We start from the raw sequence: 21524 nt of genomic DNA, 5'->3' as shown, positions 1-21524 counted from the left end.
TCTAAGGTATAGACGACGTCGATGTATCGTATCGTCGGTTCGCCCTTCCTTCCCCTCAAAGCTTGATTGTCCAACAGCTCATTAAGTTCAGATCTCCACATCTCCTCCCGTGCGCCATCATCGCAGCTCATTGTACTCCTGCAAATGCGGGAGCTATCGAAACGCGAACAGGCACTGGTTGAGATTGCCAACCGGCGGCAGCGCGCAGGTCGTGCAATATCGAATTCTTGCCTTGCGAGTGCATCTCCAAGAAATGCCACAAAGGCGCGGGGCTCGTCTCCCATACCAGACGAAGGATTTTATGTCTAGCTACCATGTGGAAGAAGTTGTCCTCGGTGCTCCAACGCGTGTGCGGCAGACCCCCCAAATTCTATCAGAACGAGGGAGCCTTGTTGTCACTTCCCTTATCTTCAGCATCCCTATAATTTCACCATTACTTCATTGCTAGGAACCTCTCGTTATTCCTCTTTCCTTGATCATCTGGAGATCTGTCTCCTTTCGCGTATCATGTTTGATGTAGATTGGGTTGACCCAACCCGGGAAACAGTGGGCCAACGGAAGAGTCGAAAAGATCAGCAGTCAAATGGCTTTTCTAGATCCTCCTCCATCCGGAGCTCAAGGTCCAGTGACTCTATATCCAACCCGCAGAAACCCTCTCTGTTACGGCTCTTCAGCAGCAAGAAGCCAGATACCGGACGAGCTGCATCCAATTCGAAATTGGCTTTTCAGGGCAATGAGAGCAATCACAAGTCGTCGAAAAGAATGTCAACCTACACCGTCACCTCGGATACGTCGATCCAAGAAATGCCTAAACTAACCGTAGCAGCTTCCCGGAGATCTGCGAATGCCAATGACTTCTTTGCAGGACCTCCTTACAATGCAGGCAGCGATCGATCAGATCCCTCAGATGGTATGCTATACATCCTGCCAGGAATCTCAATCTGACATTTCCAGTATCCGTCTTTTCTGGATGGACAGGTCGTACAGCCACCACGGAATCATCATGGGGCTCTGTCTCGAGCCCATCTTCAACCTCTAAAGGCCAGACCCATATTGTTCAAAAGTTGAGTCGAAATTCACGCGTCACTCGGAGCACTGAGGTTACCGTATCATCGAACGAGAGCATCTGTGCTGCAGAAAAGACATCTACTATCGTCCATATCTCAGCTGAGGGAACGATGCCAGTCCATCTTCACGATTCGCCCTTCCAAAGGTACACATTACATCTCTCATGTGGCTCCGTAGCTAATTCTTCAGATCCCCGTCAACACCGATATCCCCACGATCACCAGCTCCTTTGACGTTTGAATTCCCAATTCCGAAATCTAGCTCTTCAGATGAAGCTTCTCCCGCAGCTCCGGAAAATAAGGACCTACGGCAATCAATAGGCTGGCCCATGACCACGAGACGAAGAGCCGATGCATGGCAGCCGCCAGAAGCATGGGAATGCCAATCGGACGGAAATATTCCCAGACCACCCCAACCCGGGGCTGTCTCTGGATCAACCCGAAGGTCAAGAGAAAAGAAAGCCTCGCCACCTTCCTCCGAGTTCTTGCATGTGCAAAAGAGCATCAGGAAGATGGATGCTGCGAGCCCAAAGATCGTATTGGAACGTTTGAGGGAAGAATGGGACGGAGTTGCCGATGCATCTGTGTATCGGGAGTTGGAACTTGAGAAACAGTTGTGGATGTTGAGTACCTTGAGGTCTCTGAGCAAGAAGCAAGACGCGGTTGCTCAGAGCACCCTAGTACCATCCACACCAGGAACCAAGGTATTGTCCCTATACGAGAACCATGGTAAGGTTGTTTCCATACCCCTACAGAACCAATACTGAGTGGAATCACAGCCTCGGCATCCTTCCTCTCAGTCCTATCCCCCGCCCCAGAAGTCCACCACATCTCTCCCACCCCTCTCTCCCCCAAATCCTACCACAACATCTACCCCCTAACTATCCCGGGGCCCACCCCCCATGTCCCCTACGCCTCCAACATCTTCACCTCCATCCATGCCTTCTCCCTCCCTGCCCTCCTCCCCGCCTCCTCTCTCCCAACCATCCTCAAAGAATGCCACCGGACCCTCGCCCTCCCCTCCCCAACCCTTCCCCCTCCAACCCTTCACCTCACTATCCTCGACCCTGGCCCCCTCCCCTCCACGCTCGGTCCCCGCCTCCGCGCGTGGCTCGACACCCACCTCATCCTGAACCTCGAGCGCCAATTCCGCTGCATCAACCCCTCTCGACTCTTCCCCATTTGGCTTTCCGACGCCCGCCTCCGCGCCCAAGGGAGCACCATCACCAGCGTGCGCTTCCTAGCCTCACCCGGCGATCAGAGCTTCGTCATCGTCGACCACGGCGAGCAGCGCCGCAGGGACGATACCCGCGCCGAGCTCAAGAGCGTCCTGGGCCGTATGCTGTGGCGCGAGATGTGGGGCGCGTACGTCGAGGGCCGGAGCTGGTGGTGGGAGGACGTCGGCATTGTCGAGGAGTGCGAGCGGATGGGGACGTGCTGGGAGTATGCAGTGATCGAGGCCGTCAAGGAAGTCTGATCCTCAACTTACATGTCCAGTTAAATTTCCCTGGCGAGAAAAGGTTGGGTGGTTGTTGAACTCAGGGCGCATTGGTCTGTTTGTGTTCATCAATGTTTTTCATCTTCGCAATAGTCTCTTGTACTCGGAATATCACCATATTGGAAATCGATGGATCGGATCTTTTCTTGCTCCCCTGAAGAGAAACCGGGGACCTGCATATGTACTCTCCTTCTGCCTACGGCTTCATACAGCATCTTCAAATCTAGCTCAAACACCATTCTTCCACAATGCACTGTGCCGCTGAAGCAGGCGCACAACATGCGTTGTCACCCATCTACCCATCTGAATCTCAGTCTCAAGTCTCAGGCTCAATCTCAGAAACCCCCCCCTTTCACTCACACGTACCATCATAAACCCCCCCCCCCCACCCCCTAAAAAAAGCAAGCCTCCCAATTCCCCTCATCGGGCATCCGCTCTTTTAGACAGCACTCGCGCGTAGAGACGAGAATACAATACGATAGGTAAATCACCTACCTACCTATCCCTTATAATCACCTACCTACCTATCCCTTATCACGTGTTCCACATTTCATGCCCATCACCCCCGTTTCAATTTCCAAGCCGCCCTCCGTTGCCACAGACTCACAGAAGGAGAGCAGTAGCGTAGCCATCTAACATAACGCTAGAACACCGACCTAAAAATTCTAGAAAGAAAGCAGACTCTGCAACTTCAAACACCGGCGGCGGGTCTAGGAACAGAAGCGGAAATGCAAAGCGAAAGACGGGATGGGCGGGCTGGGCTGGCTTTAGAAGGTTCTTGGTGTCCTCCACTCTTTTACGGAGTACGGAGTACGGAGTCAGGGGTTTCAGACTGTTAAAAGGTTACTATAGTGGATCTAATAGTAGGGTTATAATAAATATAATTATATTACTTAAGGATTACAGAGGGTGTATTACCCTACATATATACGTGTACATAAAAAGGTATAGCTAGTTCTGACCTAGTCTACGTGACTAACGTCATGTAATAACATGTAATGCCCTACATATATACAGCTTTACATGACTTAGTTTAGCACTCCTACTTAGAGCCAGACTAACACCTTTTAATAAAACCTAACCTCCCTAAAACTTAGTAAGAAAAAAGGGTTTAGTTAGGAAAGAGTTAGTGTTAGTAATCTCTTCTTATTCTGATCTCTAGCTTTCTTAAGTTTATCCTATAGTTGTATTAAGGTTTCCTTAAAGGGCGCGTTAAGGCGACTGTCTTCTATTTTAACTTCTCCTACAGGTTCTTCTCTAGGTAGCTTGTAAGCTTTAGGTTTTCCTATAGATTCCTCTTTAAGTAGCTTATAAGCTTTAGGTTCTCTAATAGATTTATCTCTAGGTAATCCTTTTGTCGACTAGTTTTAACTTCTAAGAGTTTGACTTTATAGTAATAGCGACCGGTATCTAGTTAGTAAGGCACGACGATTTCCTTGTCTCTATTTCTTACGTTGTTTTAGAGAGACTCTAATAGCTATTTCCTTTATTTTGTTTTTATCTTAAGGCTAGTTCTCTTAGGTTTAAACAGAGCTTCTTAGCTAGTAGCTAGTTAGCTTAAGACACTTTCCGTCCGGGTTTCCTCTTAGTTTACTAACTATCTAGACCTTATGTATCTAGATACCTCTGTTTTTAATACAATAGTCGACAAACTTTTACTATATTCTAAAAAGGTCGTGTATATAGATTAGTCCGGTCGTCTGTACGTTATAGTTGTATATAATGATCCTAAAACCTCTATAAAGGTGTTAGACTATTACGGCCTATATATAAAACAGTGTGTTAGCCTAGTTAGGGTTTCTAACCTAAGACTTAGTCTGTATATAGAAGAATCCTATCTAATTAGTCTACTATTCTAGACGTTCCTTCTATAGGTCTAAGAAGTACCTAAAATTGTATATGTTAGGGACCTGTTTCTAATTTTCTTTCTCTACTACATTTATAAAGGCTATTAGGTAGGTATAGAGTAGCTATAGCGTGTTCCTTTTGCTTAGATAATAGTCTGATTTGTAGTACTTAAAGCTTACTCTAATTAGCTATAGATACCTCTAAATGTCGCTAAAGGTAGAGTCGTCTATAAGGTTAGACAATAGTAGAACGTATTAGTTTTGTAGTAAGATATCTAATAGCTACTGCCTTAATAACGTCTTGTAATCAAGTAACATAGTGTTTTGTGTTAGTAAGTAATTAGATTAGAGAGGTAGGAGCCTAGTATTTGTAGACAGGGGCGGGCATCTCCCCTCCTGCCTTGCTTAGCTAATCTAGCTACTAGAAATTTTTTTAGCCTCCCCTCTTTTTTTCTAAAACAGTACCTGTACGGTTAAACATCCTAAAAACAGAGGTTAGGGGCCTTAGAAAGTATACGAGTTAGATAAGAGTCGCTATTTTTGTATATAATAACTCTTACTAAAGTTAGAGTACGCTAATAAGCCGGTAGAAGGTAAAAAACTTATCGCGACAGAGCGGCTTAGTAAGACTATCTACGACCTGCTTGTCTGTTAGTATGTACTATAGTGTAATAGTACCCTCTTAAACCTTCTCTCTTCTAAAATAATAAGCGATGTTAATGTGTTTTGTGTAAGTATAGAATTGTGGATTCCTAGTAAGGGCAATTGTAACGGACTTAGGCTGTCTAGGGTAGTATCGGTTTAAAAGGATTTCTTATTCTTAAGGATCATTAAAGGACGGCTACTAACAGGAGCTGTATACAGGTTCGCTTTAGTAAGCGCTTAGTAATAGGTGCCCTAGGCATCTCCTAGGTACACCCTATAATAGTCGCCCCCTCTTTATAGCTATCGCCCTTAATAGCGTTAAACTATACCCCTTATCCTTTTATAGCGATATCTTCTTTAACCTGCCCCTCTACTATTACCTCTCTATCCTCTACGACTATTAGCGGTTCCTTGTCCTCTATCTGCTCTCTAATCTCCTTTATGTCACTATGTTAACAGTAATAGTTTAATAGGCGTAGCGGCTAGTAAGGAGTGCTATCCGGATCTATACTCTATAGGTACGGGTTTAGGGTACAGACGGCCATATTTACTACTACTAGCTATTCGTATACTAAACCCTAGCCGAACACCTAGGCTACAGTTCGGACTACCTGTAGTAGTTTAAAGACCTCTTTCTCTAGGAGGATATAGTGCTTAGCGTACTCGTTCTACTCTATACGTCCTTACAAAGAATACTAGGCTGTTAACCTAGTTCTAGCTAACTAGACTAACATCTTAAGGTTATATTTTATATAAGCCGCTAATTCCTTTTTGTTATAGTTTAATAGAGCTATAGTAACAAATTAATTAAAAGTTTAGAGACCCGGGACTAGTACGTTATCTGTATTTACAAATGCTTGCTTCTGGTCGACAAACACCTAATTAGAGGCGAAGCGGCCTGGGTAGATCTTTAAGTTTTCTTGTCTTTAGCACGACCAGACCGAGTTCCTAGGCTGTTTTGCCCTGTATTTTTATTTGTCGTCTCTTGTTCTAGTTAAAAACGTCCTAGTAAAGTGTGCTAAATAGAATGTTAGAGTCCTTAGCTCTACGCTTTACTTTTAATAGTTGTGCTATTAGTACGGCCTACGTGTTCTAATCTTAAAAGACTATACACAGGAACTATAGCTCTCCTAGGTTTAGAAGTTCTAATACTAGGGCTAGGAGGTTGTTATTACTTATTCTTAGGAACTCTATGTCTCTACTAGTTATTTAATCGACATTTTATAGGACAAATGTTCTAGTTTCCTAATTAAACACTTTAAACTCTTCTTTATCCCTTTTCCTTATTATATAGGCAGGTTCTGTTTATAGTAGAGCCTATATGCCCTTTACTATACCTATGTTACTTTGTTTATCCGCTTCTACTAATTACAAGGGTTCGTCCTCTAATACTCGGCGCCTTATAGGCCTTAATAAGGTATCGTCTTACTCTATAACGCGTTGTCGCTTTGTCGAGCTACTACTACCTACCTCTAGGGCTTTTTGTCTTGTTAGTAGTAGCGTGTTAAAGAGTTGTTAAGCTACGTTCTTCTAAACTAGGGCTATAGTAGGCTCCTACTCCCGGGTATTCTACTAGGCGAAGTACGCCTTAAAGTACGCCTACATTCGCTATATAGCGTAATCCTAGTCGATCTCTAGATTAAACTCTTAGAATAGCTGTTTAACAAAACGTCTGTCTATAATATAATATACCTAAAGGCGTTTAAACTTTAGGTCTATTAGAGCTATAGACAAGGTACTTGTACTACTTCTCTAGATATAGATCTAGTAGGCTATTCTCTAATACGTTTTATTATCTAGATTAAACCTATTTATTACTTCTCTAAAAGCTCTAGATACATAAACTAGAGCGATCTGTAAGAAAGGCTCCTTAGTTTCTTTAACCTAAAAAGAGAACTTATACTTCTTAGGTTAGTTTACTAGACAGTAAGATTTGTATAAAGTAACGCTTTATACTTAATTAGATTTAGACCTAATCGCTCTTATAATAGCGTTTTAGTAGGCTGTCTTTAAGTCGAGCCTAGGAGCCGCCTAGGACCCTTAAGAAGTAGAGTAGGTAGTACTAGTGTTTAAAGCCGCGAGAGTAGAGTAGGTAGGGCTAGCGTTTAATACTGTAGAGTCTTGTTAGATAGGCTTTATTTTCTATTAGTAGAAAGCGTTCTAAAGTATTCTATAGGCTTAATAACTTAAGATGTAAGTCCTATAGACTTAGTTACTATAATAGTTGTATTAGTTAGGGTTAGAGAAGTTAGAGGAATAAGGTAGGTAGAGTTGTTAAGTTGTTAGTTAGATTAAGTCGCCTACTTATTAAGGGAGAGTTATAGTAGTATTAATTAGATTAAATACCTTCTAGGTAATATTTACTTTTATAAACAAAGAGAGTAGTTAACGGTATTGTCTAGGCCGCCTCTAGCGTTACTACTACTATTGTTAGGGCCGTCTTTAGCGTTACTACTACTTATTGTCTAGGCCGCTTTTAGCGTTACTACTATAAACGGTTAGATTTAAATCTAGTTCTTATATAAGAATAAGGCGTTACTTAGTAACAAGTATAAGGAGTCTTAATTAACTCTTTAAATTCGCTTAGTTTAAATATACATAAGAGTTTTGATCGACTTGCTTTAAACCTTTAGTAACTACTAAAATATTATAGTAACTACTACGCTATTAGTCTTAGCTTAAATAGATACTTTAGGTAGAATTCGGCTACCTTTTTAAGAGTATTACTTACTTCCTCTACTATCTACTACGTATTATAGTCTTTACTCTATCCTTTCTAATAGACTAAATAATATAACTTTCTCTATCTAGTCCTAATCTTAGAATCTAGTATAGCCTTAACTTTCTACTCCTTATTAACGTTACCTCTTAGTCCTACTACGACTTTAGGCCCTAGAGGTTCTTACGCCTAGTCCCTAAGGTCGTCTTAAGAAGGTCTTAGGTATAGCGATAGTAGACTAATGTAGAAAACATTATAGATACAGTACTAAGGTAGAAGTTCTAGTTAATATACCTATAACCCTATCTTCTTAGTAACTTTAAAAGGTCCTACCCTTTTCGGGCCTAGCTTCTTTAATAGACGATCTATTAACAGATTCTTTATAAACAACTAAACCTAATCCCTTACTATAAGTTCTACCCTTTTATATTTTGTATTATAGTACTTAGCCTAAAGGTTTTAGGCGTACGTTAAGTTATCTTTTAGTTAGTCCTATAGTTACTTTATTCTAGCTATAAGTTATAACGCTAACTTAGACCTGTGATCGCCTGTTACGTTAATATAGAACAATACTGTCGTTTTTTTATTTACCTTAAATAGAGATAGCTTAGTTGTTAGTAATAGTAACGAGTTCTAATAATATTTAGCTATATAAAGTAGACTAGCCTAATTCGCCTAGTTATAATCGACATATAATCTTAAGTACGTCTTTATAATCTAGTTTAACCTTTCTGTCTAACTATCTGTCTATAAGTAGAACGTAGTAGAGATCTTTCTTTTTGTACTAATAATACTAGTAAACGATTCCTAAAAGGCTAACGTAAACAGGCTAGCCTTATCTGTTACTATGTTATCTAGTACCTTATACTTTATAATAATATACTTTATAAAGACGTAAGCGAACTAATAAGAGCTTATGTCCTTACGGCATAGAACTAGCTTAATCTCTTTAGTTAGCTAGTACACTATAACTATAATAGAATTATAGACTAAGAATAGTAGTAAGGCTAATATATCTGACATAACAAAGTCTGCTATACATTAAGAGGGTAGTAGGTCTGTGATTAGATCTATTAACACGCTTCTCTAGAGACGCGTTAGAATTAGTAAAGGGGCAAGCTCCCTTACTTTTTAGGTAGTTAAAGCCTTATACCTTTTATAAGTAGTATAGGTTTGTACGTACCTTTTAATGTTAGTATCTATACCTAACTAGTATAGTGTACGCTTTATAGCTAAGATCGTATAGTCGCGCCCGAAATGCCTTACTATTAGACTATTATAGAATTCGCGTAATAAGATCTTCTTTAGCTTCTTATCTTCTAGTACGTATAGTCTTGTGTTATTAAAAAACTAGAGACTGTCTTACTTAAGGAAGTTAGGACTCTCTAGGTCTAGATAGTACTCTTGTGTTTATTAGATCTTGTCTATTAGACTAGCTAAGGGCTCTTCTTAAGCGTCTCTTAAGAGGTCCTTAGTTACTACTAGAAAATCCGCCTAATCTTAGGCCTGTCTTAGATCGTCTATCTCTATAAGTTCCCTTAGCGTAGAATCCTTACCTTCTTAAAGTAGCTATAAAGCCGTGTCTCTTATTACGTAAACACAGTCTTCCTTTTTGTCTAATAGCAAGACCTAATCTAGTTCTACTATCTATAGTAGCGGCTAGGGAACTAGTAAGGACTAAGTATAGTTAAGACGTTAGGATAGGCTGTTAGCTAGGTTCTTTCTTCCTAGCCTATACTTAATAACAAAGTTAATCGTGGCTAAGGATACTACCTATCTTACTTAACGCCTTATTAGAGTACGTGTAATAGTAAAATACTTTAGATTATTATAGTCTGTTATAATCTTTACTATAAACTAAGCTCTCTTAAGGAAGTGTCTCTAATGTCTTACTAATTCTACTATAGCTAGTAGCTCCTAGTTAAACGTTCTATAGTTAACTTTTACTAGAATAAGCTTACGTAAGTAAAATATAATTAAGTGTTAGTAGGTGTCTGCCTAAGTCTATAAGAGGATGTCGCTTAACGCTACTATAGAAGCGTCGTACTCTAGTATAATAAGGAGAGCTAGGTTAAAATAAACTAGTAATAGCGCTCCTAAGAATACATCCTTTAGCTAAAGGAACGCTTATTATACTTCTTTTGTCTAGGTAAAGAAGACCTTACCTTTTAAGATTACTATTATACTAGAAGTTATCTTACTATACTAGTATATAAATCGTTAGTAGAAGTTATAGAATCCTAGAAATAAAAGCACCTCTCTAGTTGTTTATAAGGTCGGCTAATGTCGGATTATATTAACCTACTTAGGATCTATATTTACCCTTATAGTAGAAACAATGTATCCTAGGAATCCGACCTCCTTAACACTAAATTTACACTTCTCTAGCTTATAAAAGAGGCCTTATTCTAAGAGTTGTTTAAGGACCTAGCCGATATAGTAAACGTGTATAGATAGATCTACTAAAAATATTAAGATGTCGTCTAAGTAGACTATTACAAATACATCTATAAAGCGCTATAGACACCTGTCTATATAGGCTTAGAATGTCGCTAGCGCGTTATACAGACCGAATAGTATTACTAGGTATTTAAAAGAGCTAAAGCGTGTCCTAAACACTATTATCTACTCCTAGCCCTTCTTTATACGTATTAAGTTATACGTACCCTAGAGATCTAACTTAGTAAACACTTTTACCTAGCTTAATTAGTTTAGGATTTCTAAGATAAGAGGAATTAGGTACTAGTTAGGTACTATTACTTTATTTAATCTATAGTAATTAACATATAGCTAAAGTTCTCTTAACTTCTTTTTTACGAATAGGATTAGGGCCCTAGCCTCTAATGTTAACTCTCTAATAAACCTAATGTATAGTATCTTATCTAGATACTCTTATAAGGTCTAAAGTTCTTACTCTAATAAGTTGTATAATAGCCTAAACAGTACCTTACTATCTAGGCGTAGGTTAATCTTGTAATCTAATCCTAGCTAGTATAGTAAGAGCTTCTCTACCTCTTCTTTACTAAAAACCCTACTTTACTTCTTGTATTCTTATAGAATTTAGGCGTTTATCCTAAGCGCCTCCTAGGCGCTATCTAGCTCTACTATAAAGAAAAGGTATGTTAATACCTGTATTATATCTGCCGGCTAATCCTTAGGCGCTTGTTCTACTACCTTATTAGTGTTATACGTAAGGTTAAGGTACGCTAAGGTAGCGATTACCTCGTTTGTGTCTAGTGTTACTAACTTTCTAATTAACAATAGACCTATAGCCTAATTAATGTTTAGGTTGTAGCTACGTAGCTAGGGTAACCTAAGGATTATATTAGCGGCCTTTATAGTAATTACTCTAAAGGTAGTAGCTTATACCGAACTTATTAATAGCCCGGAGATTGTTACTACTCTTGTCCTGTTATCTAACGCCTTTACTAGTATTCGTCCCTTTATGTCCTTAACTAGTAAGTAATATTAAGGTATAACGTCGTAAACAATAGTATTAATAAAGTCTTTATTAATAAAATTTAAAGTTACTACCGAATCTACTAAAGCCTAGGCCAGGATGTCCTTCTTATCCTTTTCTTAAAATGTTATAAAGGTCGTAAAAAAATTTAAATTAATACTAGTTACGTTTAAAAACTAATCTTATCGATCTAACATAACTTGTAGAGTATCTATACTGTCTAGTAGAGAAATAGATAGAGTAGCTATTTAGCTAACAAGTTCTATGTCCTATAACCTAACAGAATTAAGATATTCTTCTGTTAAGTAGAGTAGGGCGAGCGTAACTAATAATTCTGCCTTTATACTAGGTATATTATAAGAAATAGTTATGTCTAAGTAATAATTGTTGTCGTTATTAGCTATAGGTAAGTAATGTTATATTAGGGCTAAGTCTTAGGTAAGGCCTAGGAACTCTCTTCTCTCTACTACTCTTAGTAGAAGGACTTGTCTTTTTCTAATTAATCTAGGTAATTACTAATAAAGTAGCTACTCTTTTAATAGTAGAAACAGGTTTACTTAAGACAAGCCTTTTTCCTTGTTTCTACTAGGATGTCCGGATATAAAGAGTCCTTTCTCTTATTACCTACTAATTCTATTAGTAGTTTCTATAAAGAGTCGTCTAACTTTATAAAGGTAACTAACTTCTTAGGCTTCTTCTTATCTTTCTTTTTTTAAGAGAATAATTAGGACTTACTCTAGATCTACGCTTTTACGTTAAGGGCCGCGCGCTTTAATTCTATATATGTCGCTAAGAAGACACTATTAGAGGATTCGTAAATACGCTTAAGTATAGGCTCTATAAGCTTTAGCTAGTAGGCAGATAACACTACTGTATCTAATGTTACTTACGCTACGTTCTATAATAGCGACTTAAAGTAATTAGTAAATTCTTATACTAACTAGGACTTAAACATTTTATACCTATTTAATTTTAAGTCCTCTTCTAATAAGGTGTTAGTAAGACCGTACTCCTAATATAATTACGATTTTAGCTATACCTAGTCCTAAAATTTAGCTAATTCCTCTAGCTATACATAGAGTTGTACGAGTTGTATACGCGTCTTAATAGTGTACAAAAGGTAATCTTAGCCTATAGCTACCTAAAGCGCTAGGTCTACTACCTCTTCTCTTATTAGGTAATCTTTAATCTCTAAGATCTATAGCTAGATGTCGTCCTTTTTTAGATTAAACACTAGTAGTACCTTTGCCCTAAGATAGTCCCGGGAACAGCCCCCTTAAGGTTCTAGCTATTATAATAGTATAGAGATCGTTAGTAGTCCTATAATACTTAAGGGCATAGGTCGTATAGCCTAGAGGTAGGTAAATAAGTAGTAGTATAGTTGTTCTAAGAACAGGACATGTTACTATACTAGGTAAGGCTAGAAAGGCGGCTAGAAAGGCAGGTATAATAGTAGAAGCTAACTATATAGGTCTAGGCCCCTAGATATTAGCGGTAGGTTCTGTTCTATTACGGCCGCCCCTTGTTACTTTATTTTTGTAATAAGTTCTTGTTACTCTTTAATTACCCGGGCTTAATCCTTAATAATACGTTAGGATTCTACTAAAATAGATTAGTAGGTTAAGGAGCGGTCTTAGTTTTACTACTCCTAGCTAGTCTGTCCTAGGTTTATCCTAGGACTACTCTATAGGCTTAGCTCCTATTAGCTAGAGCGTATGTTTTTAGGGATTAATAATAGAGGAGAGGACGATCTATCTGTAATAGCGTCGTCCTTATTCTACTTATAAGATAGATTAATACTATTTAAGTCTTATGCTATAGCGTCTTTGTAATTCTTACTGTTTACTAACATATTAACTAGTCTACTGTCTCTTAATAGTAATCTAACGTCTAGTATGTCCTTTCTCTATAATCTTTATAGCGCCTCCTCTACACCTTTCTCTACTATGTATTGTTTACCTTATTAAGGATAAGGAGCTAAAATGCCTAGAGATAATTACATAAGAAATCTACTCTAGATTCTTAAGCTAATTAAGGAACTCGACTATACGTCTACTATACGTTAGATAGTAGGTAGTCGAATCGACTAAGGAACGAAGTAAGGTAATGTTAATCTTATAGCTAGCTACCTGTTCTAAGTGTTAAATTAGTAGAACGTTTAGAACAGTAAGACTTTAAATAAAACAAATTTTACTATAACTTGATACTAGGCCGGACTTAAGAGGGGAAGAATAAGACTATAACAGACTTAGGCTGTCTAGAGTAGTATTAGTTTAAAAGGATTTCTTATTCTTAAGGATCATTAAAGGACGGCTACTAACAAGAGCTGTATACAGGTTCGCTTTGGTAAGCGCTTAGTAATAGGTGCCCTAGGCATCTCCTAGGTGCACCCTATAACAGCAATAGCCCCTTAGTTGTTGCCGTAGATAACTATAGTAACAAGAGCCCTAAAGCGCCCTTTGTTGATCTAGGCTAAGAACCCCTTTAACTAGATAGCTTTCTTAATAGTAGTAGTCTGACCGACATATTCTGATTCGTAAGAGGATAAGGAGACAGTTACCTGTCTCTTAGAGGACTAACTAATCGCCCTACTACTAATGTTAAACACGTACCTAGAGGTCGACCGTTAAGTACTATAATCGCCGGCCTAGTCTATATTAGTGTAACTAATAAGAGAGGAGAGTTCTCTCTTAAACGTTAGTTAAAGATCGAGAGTACTATAGAGGTATCTAAGGATACGCTTAACAGTAGACTAGTAATGTTCGGTTAGGTTTAAGGAATAGCGGCTAACAACTAATATAGCGTACGTAATATCTAGTCGCGTTCTAAGTATAGTATATATAAGAGAGCTGACTATAGATTAATACTACTATCAAAAAGTAGGTTTAGCCTTATAAGGAGCTTCTACAGGTACTATGTGTTTTAGTAATGTCTCTATAAGTATAGACTATAGTTTTGTATTAGTTATGCCAAAGTCCTTAAGAACCTTTTCTAGATAGCCCTTCTAACTTAACTGTAAAACTTAGCTTAGCCTATCGTAGGTAACCTATATTCTAAGATAGAAACTATACGGGCCTAGGTTACTTATTTTAAAGTAAGTACTTAACGCCTCCTTAAGCTATTAAATTTTAGCCTTCCTAGGTCTAGTAAGTAGTAGGTTATCGACATAGATCGTAACGATAATACTATTACCTTAAAAAACGCTTATGTCTAAGTTAAGTAGCTAGTAACTAAGGCTTTCTAAGAAGCTAGCAAGTGTCTAGTACTATACCTAAGGGGCTTGTTTTAAGCTATAGAGTACTTTAACGAGGTAGTAGACTTTATTAGAGCCGTCCTAAAAACCTTTAGGTTATTTAATAAAGATATTAGTGTTAATGTCTCTATAGAGAAACGTAGTCTTAACATCTATCTGCTTAATCTCCTAGTCTTTAGCTACTACGATTACAAAGAGTGCTTTATAGCTTATAGGCTTAACAATAGTTACAAATGTTTTAAAATAGTCCTTGCCTTCTTGTTACTTAAAACCCCTTATAACCTATTAAGCTTTGTACCGGACGACCTTACTATATAGTCCCTGTTTTAGCTTCTAGACCTATTTGCCTCTTAAGACCTGTCTATCTTTTAGAGGCGGCACGAGTTTCTATATGTTGTTTTCTATTAACGATGTATATTCCTCTTAAGCTACTAGTTTCTACATGTCCTAGCTCTTACTATTAACGGCTTACTTTTACGTTTTTAGCTTAAATAGCTCTACTAAATCTGTTTTTATTAGGAAAGTATACATAGTATGTATAGGAGTTATAACAGGAGGTTCTAGTTTAGTTGTAACCGCGAGCTCTAGTTTACTGTCGTAGTTAAAGTAGGTGTCGGCAAGTTCTTAGTATCCCCCTAAAGGGGATTGTACAGATAGTGTAGTAGCTAGTAGTACCTGCTCTAAGTACTTAAAGTCGGGTTGTATATCTAGTACTTAATCTGTAACTACTTAAGGTTAGTCGGTCGTGTCTATTTAAGGCTTTTAATCCTTATTTAACAGCTACTTATTAATGTAGACATTACTACCCTAGATAACACGCCTGTTAAGTAAAAGTATATAGTAGACTGTTTTGCTATTATATCTAATTAGACGACCTTTAACTATATAGTTATAGAGCTTCTTCTTTCTTCTGCCTACAAGGTTATAAGCCGTTAAGCTAAGAATATAGATGTTTTACAGATCTAGTTTATAGTAGTTTAGTACCTTAAAAGGAGATTTATAGTCTAGAGTACTATACAGACTCTTGTTTAATACGTATAGACAGGCTCTTAGTACTTTAGGCCACTGTTTAACCGGAAGGCCTAATTACTGTAGTATAGCTTTAGTACGTATCTATAGTGTTTGTCTATATTGTTTTACGCTACTATTTTATAGAGGATTATATAGAACAGTTAGTTTAATCTTAATGTCGTTTTTAAGGCAGTAAGTTTTAAACCTCTTAAGTAAGGTAAGCTCTCCCTTATTATATCTAACTTGTCTAATCTTCTAACCTACCCGTTTATAAGTAGCCTTAAACTTAAGAAAGAACTTAAAAGCTTTACTCTTATTCTTTAGCGGTTTAGCTAATCTAAACTTAGTCTTGTTATAATAAGTATGTGTAAAATATCTCTCTCTATTAACGCTATTAAATAGTATTAGTCTAACTAGATCAAAATGTATTAAATCTATTAGATACTCTCCTAGCTTAATCAGATGATTATATAGTTTAGTAGACATCTTTATAAGTATATAGCTTTTACAAGTACATTTGTTGTTTTAAGGTTGTTCTAAGTTAACTCTATAAGCTATTTAGGGAAGTCGTTTAACGTTTGCTTTGCCTAGGTAACCTATTCTGTAGTACTAGAGCCGATACTTTAGATTAATAGCTGTACTATATATAGTAATATAGGTTTAAGCCGTAGTTATAGTCTAGGTTTAAAGTTCTCTTGACTTTCTAAGGTCTAGTAGGTAGACACGATTCTTTTGTGTCGAGGTAAAGGTATAACCTTTAACAGTAAAAGAGATTCTATTTCTAATTGTATTACCTGTCCTAAACCCTATCTTATATCCTTTTTCTTTAAGCTGTCTAGTTAAGATAAGATTAACCCTTATGTCTAGTACTAGATAGGTGTTACTTAGATAAAGAATCCTGCCTCTAGTAGTAATACAGATCGTTCCTTTTCTTATTAGCACTACCTTAGTACTACCTATTCCTTTAATTAGAACTAGTAGTATTGTAAATTCCTTAAAGTTAATAAAGAGATCTTACCTTTATGTTAAGTAATTTAAACAGGCCGAGTTAATTAAGAAACCATTTATTAGTTTATTAGTAGTAAGAGCTAGTAAAGTAACACTAACAGCTGTAATAATAGTGTAGTCGTCGTTATTGTCGCTATTACTATTAAGTCGTTACTTTTTCTTTCCTTTCTTGTTATTTGCTCTCCCTTTTTTAGTCCTCGGTTTCTATCCTTTTAGAGCTAAATTAGGGTGCTTATAGAAACAGTTAACGATCGAGTATCTAGTTCTTTTGTAGTAAGTATAGTAGTCAAATGTCTTTTTGTTTTGATCTGTAGTAGTTGCCGGTACTACTATAGCATAAGTTACTGTTATAGCTAACGTTCCTCTGTCCTTGTTATGTCGTAACCGCTACTCTTTAGTTACAGTCTTTTAGACTAATTTATTAAAAGATACAACTTATAGATCTAAATCGTCGGTTTCCTTAATAAAGACACGGTTCTACTAGAAATCTATAACATAAGCGTTATAAGACAAGTCGAGTCTATCTATAAACCTAACGACTATATTAAGATCTAGCCTAACGGCCTTAGTATAGATCCTTTCTAGGTCGTAGTTAATTTGTCTAAAGGCTTTTACGTATTTATCGACTAACTTGTAGTCTTGTAGCCTAAGAGTCTAGAATCTATAGAATAGATTAAAAAGCAGGCTAGTTCCCTAGGCTTTATAGGCCGATCTTAGCTTATTAAGAATCTTCTTAAGGTTACCTTCTTTCTTAACTAAGGAGTAAGCGTTAGTACTACATCGACTCTAGATCGTAGTACATGCTCTCTTTATGTAGATGTTATAGACCTTAAGTCGCTTTTAGAAATCTACTTTCTCTTTCTTGTCTTATTGTTCTAGTTTCTTATCTTTAAGGATGTCGTCGTATCCTGTAAGGATAAGCTATTCTCTAGCTTGTCTATTAAACTCTACCTAGTTACTTAAATTAAGGATTAGGATTTGTTAGATTACTAAGATTACTTTTGATTTAACGGCTTCTAATATATTAACTTAGGGTTTGTTAAGGTTAAGAAAGAGCTTAGACTAGCTTCTAAGGTAGGCGTTAGTAACGTTTGACGCCCTTAGGCTTCCTAGCTAAACAGATCGTAATAGCTTAGCGGTAGTAGAATTAAATCAACAGTATTAGCCTAACTAACTAGTACTTTACTTACTATGTCTACTATATATTAACTATATAGGGTTTTTAAATCCGGTCCTTTCTCTTGTTGTTTAAGAAGTTCTTAATAGAGATAAGGCTAGTAGCGTATAAAGTTCTAGATTTAAATAAGACAGGATTGTCGTCCTTAAGGGTAGTTACGTTAGAGTTCTTAAAGTACTTCTTTAGTAAGCTTTACTCTCTTACGAGGTTGTTCTTCTTTTAAAGGATAGGAATTATCTATATTTATGTCCCTTTAGTCAGTTAGGTAGTTAGTATTTAAGACACGTTAAAGGGTATAGCTAGTAGGCTTATAGAATTACGATAGTTAGTACTAACCTCGTTAACTCTATACCTTACCTAAGCTAGCTATTAGTATTTCTTGTCCCTTAGCTAATTAGAGGCTAGGGTTTTAGAAATCTGTAAGCTAATTTCTCTAGCGTCCTTAAGAAACTAGTACGCCTAAAGTTTTAGTTAAGTGTTACTAAGATTGTTAGGCTTTTAACAGGTGTTCCCTTTAATGCCTTTATTATTAGTTAATAAGTTCTAATATCTAACTTTAATGTTTAGACTCTCTTTTTTACTGTTTATTTAATTAGTAATAGGATCTACGTTTCTAGGCTAAGTAACTTAGCTAGTTGATTAGGATAGCGGAGGAATACGCCTAGCCAGGCTTATAACCTGTTAAAAGGTTACTATAGTAGATCTAATAGTAGGGTTATAATAAATATAATTATATTACTTAAGGATTATAGAGGGTGTTACACGGGATATTTAATCTATCGTCGTATCGTAGGAACCAATGAATTAAATTGACTAAGTAAAGTAATTATACAGAGTGCCTGTATAGCAATAGTAAACAACTAACTTTTTAGCGGGTTACTAACCCTGATTAGGTTAGACTAGGGCCTCTAGAGTATCCTAGTCCTGTAACTACTAACCCTACGTAATAAGGCCAGTAGTTTCTTGTAACACACCCTTAAATCCACGCCTATAACGTCCTATCTACCTAAATTTAGCCTAAACTCTATACCGCCTGCCGTTCTACTAAGTAAGATGCTAAAAGAGGAAATAGAAATAGTAGACTAGTAAGATTCTGCTGCCCTATTACTGTAAAGGGAAATAGAAATAGTAAACTAGTAAGATTCTGCCGCTTTTAATGCCGAAAGAGGAAATAAAAATAAGGAAACGTCCTAATTAGGTAATTAAGATAGCTATAGTATACAGATTTAACAGCTTTAAGAACTTAGCGTGTTTTAGCCCCTTTAGAGCCTTAGTAAGTCTGTTAGCCGCTATATCCTCTATACGCTTAAACTAAACCTCTATTTTGCCTAGCGCGACTTGCTCTTAAATATAGTAGTACTATACGTCGATATACTTAGTTCTCTAGTAGATAACTAGGTTATCTATTAGCGCTAGGGATCCTTAGTTATTACTGTATATTTAGATCGTTTTAGTGTCTTTAGAGTTAACTCTTAACTTGTAGAATAGCTGCCTTAGCTAGGCGGCCTCTCTTATAGCGTTTAATAACCTGTAGTATTTAGTTTCTATAGAAGAGAGTACTACTACCTATAGCCGTTTTAATCTAAAGGATATCGCGCTACTATAGTAGTTAAATAAATACCTAATAGTTAATCTTTACGTTTCTATATAACTAGTGTAGTCTAAATCGCTATATCTATACAGTCCTTCTAACGCTCCTTTACCTATCTTATATATAATTCCTAAGTTAGGCGTACCTTTTAGGTAACGTAACGCGTGTTTTATAGCGCTTATATAGTTAGTAAAAGGATTCGTAAGATAGCGTAACAATATAGATATTAAATAGTATAGATCTAGCCGTATTTACGTTAACAGATATATAAGGGAACTAACGATCTACTAATATAGCTTAACCTAATCTACTATAGCGTGTTCTAGGTTTAAAACTATAAGCTTTACGTAAGCTAGATCTAATAGTATTTTAGAGGCTTTATAGTTACTTATCTTAAAGCGTTTTAGTACCTTATTAACGTAAGCGTCCTGTACAAGAGATATAATCCTGTTAGCCCTGTTCTTAACGATTCTAACGCCTATAAAGTAGTAGTAAGGGCCTAAGTCCTTTATCTTAAACGCACTTTATAAGGCTACTTTTAGATTAGTTAGCTCTTTCTCCTTTAGGCTAACTAAAAGAAAGTCGTCTACATAGGTTATAACGATTAATCTACTATTAGGGTGTCGATATATATAATTGTCGGCTATTAAGGGCTTAAAGCCTAGCTTAATAAGTACTTGGCATAGCTTTAGCTACTATAACTATAGAGCCTGCTTTAAACTATACAAAGCCTTGTTAAGCTTACAGACATAAGTGTTATCTTTACTAGAGCTAGTTAGAAGTTCTACGTATATATCCTTATCGGCTTCCTTATTTAGAAAGGCTATAACGTAGTCTATTTGTTCTGTCTCTTAGTCTTTCTTAGCTACTAGGGCTAGGATTACCTTCTAAGTCATGCTTTTAACTACGCTAGCGTAAGTCTAATCGTAATTACGCCTGTAGCGTTACTTATATCCTTTAACTACCTAGTAGGCCTTATAGCGTACTACTAAACTATTAACGCTAGTTTTCTTTTTAAACACCTACTTACTATCTAGAACCTTAGTACCCTTTTAAAGGCTTAATCTCTTAACTAGACTCTACGTATTGTTCTTTACGAGTAAGTCGAGTTTGTTTTGTATAGCCTCCTTCTACTACTTAGACTTAACGCTACTAACTGCCTCCTTATATGTAATTAGAACGTTTTCTAGATCGTCTTTAACTATAGTCTAGTAAGTAGCGTAGAACGCTATAGCTATAGCAGAATAAGCTAATTACTATACCCCTTGTTTAGTATTATCCCTTATATCCTCCTTAGTTATATAACGTAATTAGGATCAAGTTATTTAGGTAGTTTTAAGGTTAATAGAACGTATAGAGTCTTAAGCTTAAGCTAGAGCTTAAGCTAGAGCTAGAGTTACCTTTAGCTTATTCTTTAAACCTTTTAGGCGCCCCCGGCCGCGCTTAATAGCTACTAAATCAGGTAAGGCAGTAGTCGACTAATCTTAGATCTGTTTCGCGACAGAGTTAGTATTAGCTAGTAGATTAACATTAGTAGTAGTAAGGGGCGGTTTCTTAGCTATTTCGGCTACTTTAGCTAGATCTTAATCTTTAGCTAGCTCTTAATCTTTAGCTTTATCTTTGCCTTTAGCGTTTGTTAAATCTATAAGTAGATTAGTTAGTAGGCACGGTTTAGTTAGTAGTAACTATATCTTATTATCTAATACTTCTAATACAAAACCTCTTTTGTCGAATCTTACGTTCGATAATCTAACGATCTTATAAGCTCTTAAGGGCACGTAACAACAGTATATTTAGTGGCCTTTAAAACTAAGAAGGATCCCTTTTTTAGCGCGCTTATTAAACTTCCCTAACTTAACCTGTCTCTAATCCGGGATATAAACATATACCTTATAGCCAAGTACCTGTAGGTAGGCTATAGACGGCTTATTGTCTTAATTTAGGTATAGCTAATCTATAAAGGCTTAATATAGGGTTTTGCCCTTAATAGCTAACGTAGCTATTCTGTTAACAACATAAATTGTCCCTTCTAGTAACTCTAGCCATAGCTCTTTAGGGACGTTCTAGTTAATTATAGTAGATTACAGCCGTCTAGCTATAATCTTGTTTACGATCTTAGACACGCCTAGTTACTTAAGGGTATATAGTATAGTCTCTTTAACTTAAATCCCCTTTACCTTACAGACGCTAGTCAACGCGATACTACTGTATTCGTTACTACTATTAACTATTAATATAAGGATCTTAA

At 37.0% G+C, this 21524-nt stretch overlaps 2 protein-coding genes across 2 annotated transcripts; one reads left to right on the top strand and one right to left on the bottom strand.

The window, feature by feature from the left end:
* Positions 1-372: 372 nt before the first annotated feature.
* On the top strand, positions 373-2544 carry M430DRAFT_39482 (hypothetical protein; the record flags this gene model as incomplete). The annotated part of the gene is made up of 4 exons (XM_024867315.1): positions 373-910; positions 955-1213; positions 1258-1796; positions 1847-2544. The coding sequence occupies exons 1-4, from the start codon at positions 508-510 to the stop codon at positions 2542-2544; spliced, it is 1899 nt and encodes a 632-aa protein (XP_024723987.1). The 5' UTR covers positions 373-507.
* Positions 2545-19320: 16776 nt separating this feature from the next.
* Positions 19321-19524, bottom strand: M430DRAFT_96266 (hypothetical protein; the record flags this gene model as incomplete). The annotated part of the gene is made up of 1 exon (XM_024869945.1): positions 19321-19524. A coding segment is annotated over one exon (204 nt), but the record flags the coding sequence as incomplete, so codon positions are not given.
* Between the last annotated feature and the right edge of the window lie 2000 nt (positions 19525-21524).

Source organism: Amorphotheca resinae, assembly GCF_003019875.1.
Source record: "Amorphotheca resinae ATCC 22711 unplaced genomic scaffold M430scaffold_2, whole genome shotgun sequence".
Taxonomy (NCBI): domain Eukaryota; kingdom Fungi; phylum Ascomycota; class Leotiomycetes; order Helotiales; family Amorphothecaceae; genus Amorphotheca; species Amorphotheca resinae.
This window is presented reverse-complemented; position numbering and strand designations above follow the sequence as displayed.